The following is a 9,496-nucleotide window of genomic DNA, read 5'->3' as shown; positions in this document are numbered from 1 at the left end:
ACAGATTTCACGACAGCGTAAACGTTACGCCGTAAAGTAAGACTGATGGATACAAGTATGCTTTCCGCTGCTCTTCTGCGGTAAAAAGAGTCCAATAAATGTGTATGTGTTGGTTAGTATATCAATGCTTTATTTTTAGAACACTGATATTAATAACTAATACTAGTGATGGAGAAACCGAAAGCTTTCTTTTCAACCATTTGATAGTTCAATGTGTCGACACCTGGTGGTCAACCTGTAACATAGCAGTTGCACTGCATGATTAAGGAAAACGTGTCGACTATATTTATGCATTTCAACTTTTCCATCAATGGGATACATGAATAAATGAGTCCAGGTTTTCAAAGGATTTAAATAAAAAACTGTAGCCCCTTTTAATTTTGTAATTTCTGGCTTTTGGCTGAACAGCATTTTTGTATTTTCTGAATTTTTATTCTCACCTGCCACCTCATAAAACTGAATAGGAAATATGAATGATTAATGATGCACTCTCGCGCTTCAACTTGCGAGTGTAATTTCATTGGTTAAAAGGTCTCATCTGCTCTGACCAAAACCTTTTAGCGGTTCATTACTGCCACCCTGTGGCAAAATAAGATACTGCTTCGAGATAAGGGAACGTCCTTTGTAATATTAGAAAATCATGTATGTACTGGATTTCTCTTATTCACTCATAAAATAAAGACTTCATGTGGAAACAAAACATGTTAATGGTTATTTGCCAAACTGGCAAATATGAATACAACTAAATTAACACATCACACCAGTGCGCGTAGGTGCATGAATGTACAGGTTTTTATTAATATGCAACTTTTAGTCCTTTCCTGCAGGATTATCTCTATATGAGCAACACTGATGGCATCCATGCTGAAAACCGTCTTCTGATGGAATAAACAAGATGTGTCGACAGATTTATCAATACCCTTAAAATAAAATGTAAGTGCAGATATTTTTGGATTTTTTTGACACAAATGGGGACACTTTGAGATGATGGATATAAAGTGTTTGTGAAGATTTTCTTTTGTTTCCCATAAATTTCCATCACAGAGTGGAAGCTATAAATTGCAGAGTCGACCAGGGGAGAAGATAAATAATCTCTTTGCTAAGTGCAACTTTCTGCATGATTGATGACTCCTATATTTAAGCTTGGGGGCCTGAAAGTTTTCCATAAAACTATCCAAAAGCAAGGCAGAAGTGATCTACGGCAACTGGAATGCAGCCTGTCATAACGCGATGGCCAGTTCGGTCCCATCGGTGGCGGTGATTTGTGCAGAGATGGAAAAAATGAAACAGACAAAAACTGAAGTGCATCCAAATTTTTGTGATCATTACTTCAAAACGTCTCCCGAAATGATGGCGACCAACAAAAGTCTGCGTGGGCGATTGTGTTTCAAGCTTCAAAAGGATTTTTAGGCAGTTCCTGGTTCTCTGCGAGCCGTCAGCTCAAAGCCAGAGCTGGTGCTTAATCAGGGCTGTCAGATAATATGGTAACAACTAATTCCACGTGGAGAAATAACACCGCCACAGCCAGTTGTCCTTAACCAGCTACTGAAATAGGCAAGAATGTTTCATCGTCACACGCTGAAGAAATGCGATTTAGAACTTTGGCAGCCAAGATAAAGCCTCGTGATCAACCCGGTCCCACTGTGAGGCGTAACAGAAGTGATCTATATGTTCAAGTTAACTGATGTCAAATATGGTGAGGAGGGGCTAAATGAGTTTATCTGTTGAAAATTGCGTGACTACATCATGAGACTGGACTCTTCAGGCTCAGTTAAGCTGGGAGAATGTGGAGGAGGCTGGCTCAACCGAGCATTAAGATGTATGGTGATTAAGAGTGAGTGGAAGCACTGAAGAGAAAGAACAACTGGGGAAGGAGAAAGGCCCCAGATGTTAAAAAAACCCAACAAAAGGCACAACAGAAGGCAAAGCTTTTTTCTATTTTTTATTCCAGGCTATCTGTCGCCTCACTTTCAAGGCTAAGAAAGCCATGGAGAAACATGGCACTGGTGTTACTGGACAATGGGAAGGAGAAAAGTTTGGCATTTTGTTTACTGGCCACACAATAAAAAGTCTATTTTTGGCCGATAACAGAAGCCTTCAATCAGTGCGAAAGAAGATTCTGATCAGGGAATGTTGGGTGCTAAAATGTGTTGGAATTTTGGAGTTCAGGTTGACATTTGTTGAATTAACCTCGGAATTCTGTTCAAATCAGCACCGTGCCGTTGTTATTGAACCACGCTGATCGATACTGAAGGATCCTCCCTGTCCAACCGACCTTCTGAAGAACAGTTCATGGTGGAAAACTGCAAAACCCAACATGCACATGGAATGAAACAGCCTGTCCACGGAGGGACGCTCACATGAGCCTGGTGACGGCCCCAGACAGGAAATCCTCGTAGCTGACGCGGATGTTGCCAGACATCGCCGTGTCCCTCTCCCTGAAGAACTGCGTGGTGGACTGGAGCTGCGTGCACACCTGAATGAAGCGGTCCAGCTGCATGCCGGGGCGTCCGCCTCGGACGCCGAAGCGCTGCACCAGCGTCTGAGAAAACTGGGGGCTGAGGTTGTAGCCCATGTGAGCGAGAGCTGAGGACGGGAGACGGAGAGGCAGGAGTGGAGACTGAACTGCCAACACACAACTGTCAAGAGTCTCGCTGGCGGGGACATACCTTGCTGCAGCTCCACGGCACTGATGGAACCCGACTGGTCTCGGTCGTACTGCTGAAACAGCGCTCTCCACCTCTGCATGAAGTCCCACAGCGCCGAGAAGCCGAACACGTCGATTCTGCCCGTCCGCGTCTTGTCAAACATGTCTGAGGAAGACGTGGGAGAGGAAGAACATTCAGCTCGCCCGCGCCTTGGACAACGGGGGACACACGGTGCGTCCGTCACGCGCTGAAGTCACGCGCTTTGGATTGTGGCAGGGACACGTGAGTCAAGTGGAATGTGCAGAACAAGACAAATAACAATATCTGGAGGTCCAACTTTCCTTTCCTTTCCTTTCCTTTCCTTTCCTTTCCTTTCCTTTCCTTTCCTTTCCTTTCCTTTCCTTCCTAACGACGCGGCGCCACTCACTGATCATCATGAGGCAGGTCTCGTCGTTGAACGACGACCAGTTGGAGTTGACGAGCGCCTGCTTCAGCTCCTTCAGGTTGATGAAGCCGCTGTGGTCTGAGTCGACGCTCTGGAACCACTGGTGGGCCTCGGGGTTAACGCCGGGGGGGACGTGACCTACAATGGATGGAATTAAAGATGATCAAGTCACATGGGATGATTTTGCTGCATCCAACCTCTTAGAAAGTGAGAAAGCCACATTTGGTATTCTGAAAGAGCTCTCCCGGAAATTCATGTATATATACGTGGCATTTGCTTTGGGTTAGAGGTCACAGCTGGGGGGGAAAGTCACCCAAGAAAGCCTGGAGAGCCCTCTACTTGCATGTAAGATGGGGAAACTAGTACCAGAAAATAAAATATGGCAGGAGAAGAAGGTAGGAGAGGAGAGGAGAGGAGAGGATGGGCTGATTGTCAGAAAAATGAATGGTGGGATAGGGACAGGAGACACTTCAGGCCAAACCTTGATGGATTCTGTCCCTGTGGGAGACTGCAGGCAACATAAGCTATCAGGGTCTGACTTGGGCTTAGCTGTTAGAAGAAACATCTCACACACACACACACACACACACACACCCATCTGTCTCACACTCTGTTTACCCCTCACTCAGTATTACCCAGCTCATCACTCCAGTCGTGTAATCCTGCTGAGGGACACAAACTGAAGCCCATCTCAACATGACTGTCAGGGAACGCGAGTCATTTTCTATCCATCATTGCACCGCAGACTGAGAGGGAATGGAGGAGGGGAGGAAAAAGGACAACAGGAACCTTTCTACGGTCTCCTCGCATGACCTCCAGGGAGCTGCAGCTTCCTCAGCTGCTCCCCAGCCCGTAGTTACCTGCAGGGGTGTGGTGTCCATAGTATCCTCCCTGAGGCTGGCCCCCGTAGCCCCCGTAAGGCCCAGCCGGAGGCCCTCTGGGGCCAGGAGCGTACGGCCCTCCCTGACCCGGTGCTCCATATGGCCCCGCTGATGGTTGTCCTGCATATGGAGCCGAAGGGTGACGTCCATAGGGGCTGTTACCCCCGTACGGAGCCCCTGGTGGTTGCTGTCCTCCTGGATAACCCTGTTAAGAAGTAAAATTCGATTATATGCGTTTACCCCACATGTATGCGATTGCAAATGCAGTCAAGCACGCTAGACTGTCCTTTTCCTCTTTCTCGATGCCGTATAAATACATTTACTTTACTTATATTACATCTCAATACGTTTGGCGCACTTTTAACTTGTTTTCTTTTTTTAAAAAGCCGGGCGCTCTTCTTAATATTAAACGCCATTTCTCTACAGTTTTGTGTAATTCTTAACGCACTTAAAATAATTATAGCGTTTGTAAGCTTCACTTTTAAACAGGCTAAAAGAAACGCAGCTACATGTACTGTTGGAAAGGAACAGTTTAGCCCACTGGTAACAAAACGCTCCTGTGACACCCTCTCTATGATATAATAACACAAACCACTACTTTATACGGAACCAAGGGAACAAGAACAGGACAACAAAAGTCCAACTATATCAAACGATGCTCTAGTTAACGTTGTCGAAATACCTGGCCGTAGAAACTCATATTTGACACGGTGCACTTCCTCGAGCTTAGCCGGAGTCGAGGCGGGTGCGGTGCTGATCTCTGCCCAGCTATTGGAGCATTTCCGGGTCCGTCAAACCGCACCGCGTTCCTGGCTTCTGATTGGATGGCAGGTCACGGAAAGCAAAATGCGGTGACGTCATGAAAATACGTAACGGCTGAATCACGGCTCGCGTCAGCTCCAGGCCACGCCCACGGACTTTCCCGTCCCTTAAGTGATTTTTTGGGCCAACAAAGGCACCACTAAAGTTCTGGGATGTAGCGAAACCTACAGAATGTTCTGATTGTAAAATGTAATGTTATTTTTGTACACAGAAAAAAGAACCCACAACTATTTTAAACGTGTTTAGTACTTAAAATATAAAATATACAGAAAATATATTACTGCATGCATGCAATTATATTTTTATATTTTAAATAAAACGTATAGGCTGTAAAATTAACAAAAAGTTGAAAACCTCAACAACAACTCCTAATAAGAACTCTGTGACCTAGTTTTTCCTTGTTGTCATTAGAAAACAGTGCAAAACGTCCAGGATCTTCTCGTTTTACGTGAAGGAGAACAAAAGAAAAACATCCCAGCAATGCAAATATAGAAATGGACATTCACGCATAAGCAATTGCTTTCTCTTCAGCTTGAATGATAATAAAACGTTAAAAGCCGTTTAGATCTAAAATCATTGCCTCCTCAGCTGAGTTCATGGAGCAGTTTTCCACAGTCTGGTGAGCACATACATCTCTTTGTTCGGTTTCTCCACTATGCTGCGATCTTTTGTTTCTCGGGTGGCCGCTTCTCTTTGGTGAGGTCCTGGACAGAGGCGGTTGGATCCACCCAGATCGATGATTTGGACCTCAGCTCGGACCTTGGTGCTGCCAGAGGGGCCATCTCGTGACTCTCGGCGAACAGCCTTCTCTCCACCTCGTTCCTTCGCTTAATGAGTTTGTGAACGCGCTTGCAGATGAGGTAGATCATCTCACAGAGGCACATCAGGATGCAGACGGCGGAAGAGATCACCATGAAGAGGGTGAAGATCTTCTTCTCAGTGGGCCGCGAGATGAAGCAGTCCACTGTGTTGGGGCACGGCTCCAGGGAGCACTTAGAGAGGCGGGGCATGTCATAACCGTCGTAGACGTGATAGAGGATGTACAGGAAACCAGCGTCAAAGCCGGCCTTGAAAATCAGACTCGCCTAGAAGAAAATACATGTTACTGTCATTAGATTAGGGGATAAAACTAAAATCTGCTTTGGCTGATCCTCTGACTTGATTTTGACACAAACCCATTTGAGTTTGAGTGATTTTCCCTAACAATCTTTCAAAGAGAGCATTTTTTTTCTTCTGTTCTTACCAGGTAGGTCCACCACAACCCTCCACGCTTCTTTCCAGGATTGGCGTACAGGTGTTTCCCGTGGTGCGAGGTGGTGTACTGGGAGTCTTTCTTCTCCCGATACTTGACGTGGCCCACCACCATCAGCGACGGGCAAGTGACGAAAATGAGCTGCAGGGCCCACAGGCGGATGTGTGAGATGGGGAAGATGCTGTCGTAGCACACGTTGTTGCAGCCCGGCTGGGCCGTGTTGCAGACAAAGTCCTTGCTGTCGTCGCCCCACACCCGCTGAGCCGCAACCACAAACACCATCACTCGGAAAACGAAGACCATGGACAGCCAGACACGTCCGAACACGGTGGAGTACTTGTTGACCCCGCTGATCAGGGCCTCCAGTGCAGACCAGTTCATCCCTGCTGCACTTATTCACAGGTGGAGGAACTGAAGAAACTCTTTGGTTATAGGAAGGTTCCTGATGATCTCACCCTGAACTATAAAAGAACAATATCAAAATGGTGAGTTTCACAGAGAATTCTTTCAAAATTAACCAACACTTTAGTAGATTTGATTGTTTTAAAGGATTTATTTTCTCATATGGATCTTGAGCAAAATCCCTTGTTTATAGAAGAAAATGGTGCACTTTAACATCAATATTGGGATTTTGTTGCTCAGATTAGCCAAGTCAACTCCAGAGTATTAGCAACTATAATACTAACCTAACTTTAGCCTTCTTAAGAGTGCTATCCAAATCATGGAGGCAGTTTCCCTCTTCACAGAGCAAGAAGCTCCTGGTTTCATCCCAAACTAAAGTTTAACTTAATGCGCTGCAAAAATCACAGTGTGTGACACAGTTAACAGTGACAGCGGCGGCGGTGGTTATTCAGGGATAGTGATTTCAAAGGTTTATGTCTTACATAACCACAACTCATTAGGTCTGATTAACTATCAGAATAGAAGTCATTGGTGGCTTTATTTGGTCTTGATTAATAGAACAAAAGGCTAGTTTTTCAAAGCTTGAAAAGTTAGACAAACAATGCTAACCAATTGGTTGAGAGGACATTAAACAAGCAGACCATAGTTTCCCACAGACAGTGCATCGCAGCGGCTCCGTATTGACACTCAGAGGCACTGACTCATTATAGATCAATGAATGAGTCATGATCAAAGAGTCCCGCACTGAAAAGACAAACCGACACCCGCAGCTCCATTAATCAGCTGTTTGAACAGCGCGTCTGATCCAACAGCCGCAGCCGTCTCTCTAATCTACAAAGAACCGGAGGGATTTGCGTTTGTCATCATTCTGTGGGACCCCATTTGCTCCGGGAGAGAGGAAGGAGAGGTTGGGTGGAATTTTTGTGTATGGGGATGAGGATTTAACTGTGTTCTCATTTGTGTTCTTCCAGGGATGTCCTGGTGGCCACCTTTCCAGTCCTTCACAAGTTGTTGTGAACATATTTTAGATCTGTTGAGCATGCGATCCAGACTCCAGACAAGCCTCTCTAATCGCTCTGATAGCAACACAACCATATCGATACTACTGTGCTATTGCAAACCATTAACCAGTATTCTGCTCGTGTTGTACATCAAGTGATGACACCTGATGCTAAAATGTGTTAGCGCATTGATTGACCTCCATACCGAGCAAACAGTCTCAGCGTTGTAATTTAACACGCTGGAACTTTGCTTAATTAGAAGTTTAGACATCTCCTCTGGGCTTCCACTTTTTCTCATGCTGCAGCTTCTCCTCTTCAGTTGAGAACACACGGAATTGTCAGCATCTGCGACCAGTAGCAGCTCTGCAGATCGTGGTGGGTTCATTTTGCTGCGTTAAAGTTGAAGAACAGAATATATGTTTTTATTTTTAAAAAAAAAGCTATTTAATAACTGTTTCTCTCTTTGAAGGCTTGACAGAATGATTTGCTGCACTCATTTTAAAATCGCCCCCAAACATTCCCTAATTCCATCTCATTTGGCGACCCATGTGATATCCCTATGTCCCACTGTAAGTTAAATTAAGAAGCAAAAAAGAAAGTACGTTTACATTTGGTTCGTGGTGAGTAGCCTGAGAGGGAACAAGTTTGATTACAGCGTTGCTGTTCATGGCTCCGTCGCAGAAATGTCCCGTCGAACGTCTAATGTCTCGTCTTTGAAATCCAGGAACACTTTCCTCCACCATTTCGGCATCAGCGTACCCTTATTAAGCTGTCAAAGCAGTCTCTGTTTCCGCACTCCAGCAGCCATCTCTGACTATTAGAGAGCATGGAGCATAAAAAGAGGCGACTCAATAAGTGCCAACAGTGTAGCAGAGCAGCGAAAATAGACATTTCCATCAATACGTCATCTCATCCGAGTGGATAAAACTATTTAATTACCCAGAAATGCGAAGTCTTAAAAGGCGTACAGTGCTTATTGTGTCTGAATCCGGTCTAGTCATCTCTTAGCAGTGTTTTTTACCCCCTCAGCTTTATTTCATGTATTCATTCTGTCTATTTGCACATCTGCACAATGCAAATTTACACAGCTCACCACGCAGGTTGAATTAAAAACACCCACACCCAAAGACTTTCCAAAGATCTCTCTCTCGATCGGTGGTATGACAAGGTTCCCATTAAATCCCAAAGTTCAATCCAGGTCTTTGCGTCTGGTTTCCGAAGCTCCTCATGTGAATGGTTCCCGGCTGACACCTGCTCGACAGGTTCAGCTGCTTCTGAATTCTTCTCTGTCTGAATGCGTCAAGTCTCATGCTAACAACATGGGTTCAAAGCTCTTTTGTGATCCCTCTTAGGAAAAATAAATAATTTACCTGGTTCTCTGGTCCCTGGTTTGATTGAATTGATGTCTCCTACTGGCCTTCAGCTACAGTACTTAAAGTGAGGCAGGTTTTCTCCACACTTTTCTCCACCTACCTTTACAAAAGCTGTGCAAAGCTCTCCACAACGTGAAGCATTCTGAGCCTTTTAACTGCCCTTCTGTTCTGTTACTCTTAAATCTCTAAAGATCCGCCAGGTGTTAACTCCCCTTTCTTCAGATGAAATGATTCAGAACAAAGATTTTACCTCGAGCCTCGTCTCCCTCAACAGGAGGACGTATCCTGGGTGACCTTGTGACAATGGTACCTGTCGGATTCTAACCTGAGTTGTGTTCTGTTTTAAGGTACGCAGCAATGGGATGGTGGGTGGAGCATCACAAACACCAAACACACACGCGCGTGCGCACACATGCTCGCATCTTGCTTTGGGGCTATTTGTAGACAGAGAAAAAGAAACAAGAAACACATGATAGCATCAACTGTCAGTCTGATGTGAGAATGAAAGACACTGTGATACGGATGCTTAGTGTGTGTGTGTGTGTTGTGTGTGTGTGTGTGTGTGAAGTTAAACTTTCATGATCAAAACGGAAGAATGAAAACACACGTATTAGCTACCCCACTTAGCAAAGCTAAAGTTGTTGAAAGTCTACAATGTATATTGCTGTTTAT

At 45.0% G+C, this 9,496-nt stretch overlaps 2 protein-coding genes across 5 annotated transcripts; both read right to left on the bottom strand.

Moving 5' to 3' along the window:
• Positions 1–774: 774 nt before the first annotated feature.
• Positions 775–4,814, bottom strand: pef1 (penta-EF-hand domain containing 1). Its single transcript, XM_057020548.1, has 5 exons — positions 4,657–4,814; positions 3,954–4,179; positions 3,076–3,231; positions 2,670–2,813; positions 775–2,586 (listed from the first exon to the last, which is right to left on the bottom strand). The coding sequence occupies exons 1-5, from the start codon at positions 4,672–4,674 to the stop codon at positions 2,357–2,359; spliced, it is 774 nt and encodes a 257-aa protein (XP_056876528.1). The 5' UTR covers positions 4,675–4,814; the 3' UTR covers positions 775–2,356.
• Positions 4,815–5,024: 210 nt separating this feature from the next.
• Positions 5,025–9,216, bottom strand: gjb9b (gap junction protein beta 9b). 4 transcript variants are annotated; one of them, XM_057020546.1, is made up of 5 exons: positions 9,075–9,204; positions 8,060–8,265; positions 6,735–7,840; positions 6,040–6,509; positions 5,025–5,881 (listed from the first exon to the last, which is right to left on the bottom strand). In XM_057020546.1, exons 4-5 carry the CDS (start codon positions 6,427–6,429, stop codon positions 5,450–5,452), a joined length of 822 nt encoding a protein of 273 aa, XP_056876526.1. In that variant the 5' UTR covers positions 6,430–6,509; positions 6,735–7,840; positions 8,060–8,265; positions 9,075–9,204; the 3' UTR covers positions 5,025–5,449. The 4 variants fall into 4 exon arrangements, with proteins under 4 accessions (XP_056876526.1, XP_056876525.1, XP_056876524.1 ...); XM_057020545.1 differs by lacking the exon at positions 6,735–7,840; XM_057020544.1 differs by lacking the exons at positions 6,735–7,840; positions 8,060–8,265 and having other exon boundaries at positions 9,075–9,216.
• Between the last annotated feature and the right edge of the window lie 280 nt (positions 9,217–9,496).

The sequence above is a fragment of the Takifugu flavidus genome, chromosome 21 (genome assembly GCF_003711565.1).
Source record: "Takifugu flavidus isolate HTHZ2018 chromosome 21, ASM371156v2, whole genome shotgun sequence".
Classification (NCBI taxonomy): Eukaryota; Metazoa; Chordata; class Actinopteri; order Tetraodontiformes; family Tetraodontidae; genus Takifugu; species Takifugu flavidus.
This window is presented reverse-complemented; position numbering and strand designations above follow the sequence as displayed.

What these genes read in the sequence shown, in the direction of transcription:
- gjb9b (XM_057020544.1), bottom strand. Translation starts at nt 6,429, where the DNA reads ATGAACTGGTCTGCACTGGAGGCCCTGATCAGCGGGGTCAACAAGTAC. An exon ending in GGTTGTGGTGGACCTACCTG is followed by an intron (nt 5,882 to 6,039) that starts GTAAGAACAGAA and finishes ATTTTCTTCTAG; the next exon opens with GCGAGTCTGATTTTCAAGGC.
- pef1 (XM_057020548.1), bottom strand. An exon ending in TGGACACCACACCCCTGCAG is followed by an intron (nt 3,232 to 3,953) that starts GTAACTACGGGC and finishes CATCCATTGTAG; the next exon opens with GTCACGTCCCCCCCGGCGTT. An exon ending in GACCTGCCTCATGATGATCA is followed by an intron (nt 2,814 to 3,075) that starts GTGAGTGGCGCC and finishes CGTCTTCCTCAG; the next exon opens with ACATGTTTGACAAGACGCGG.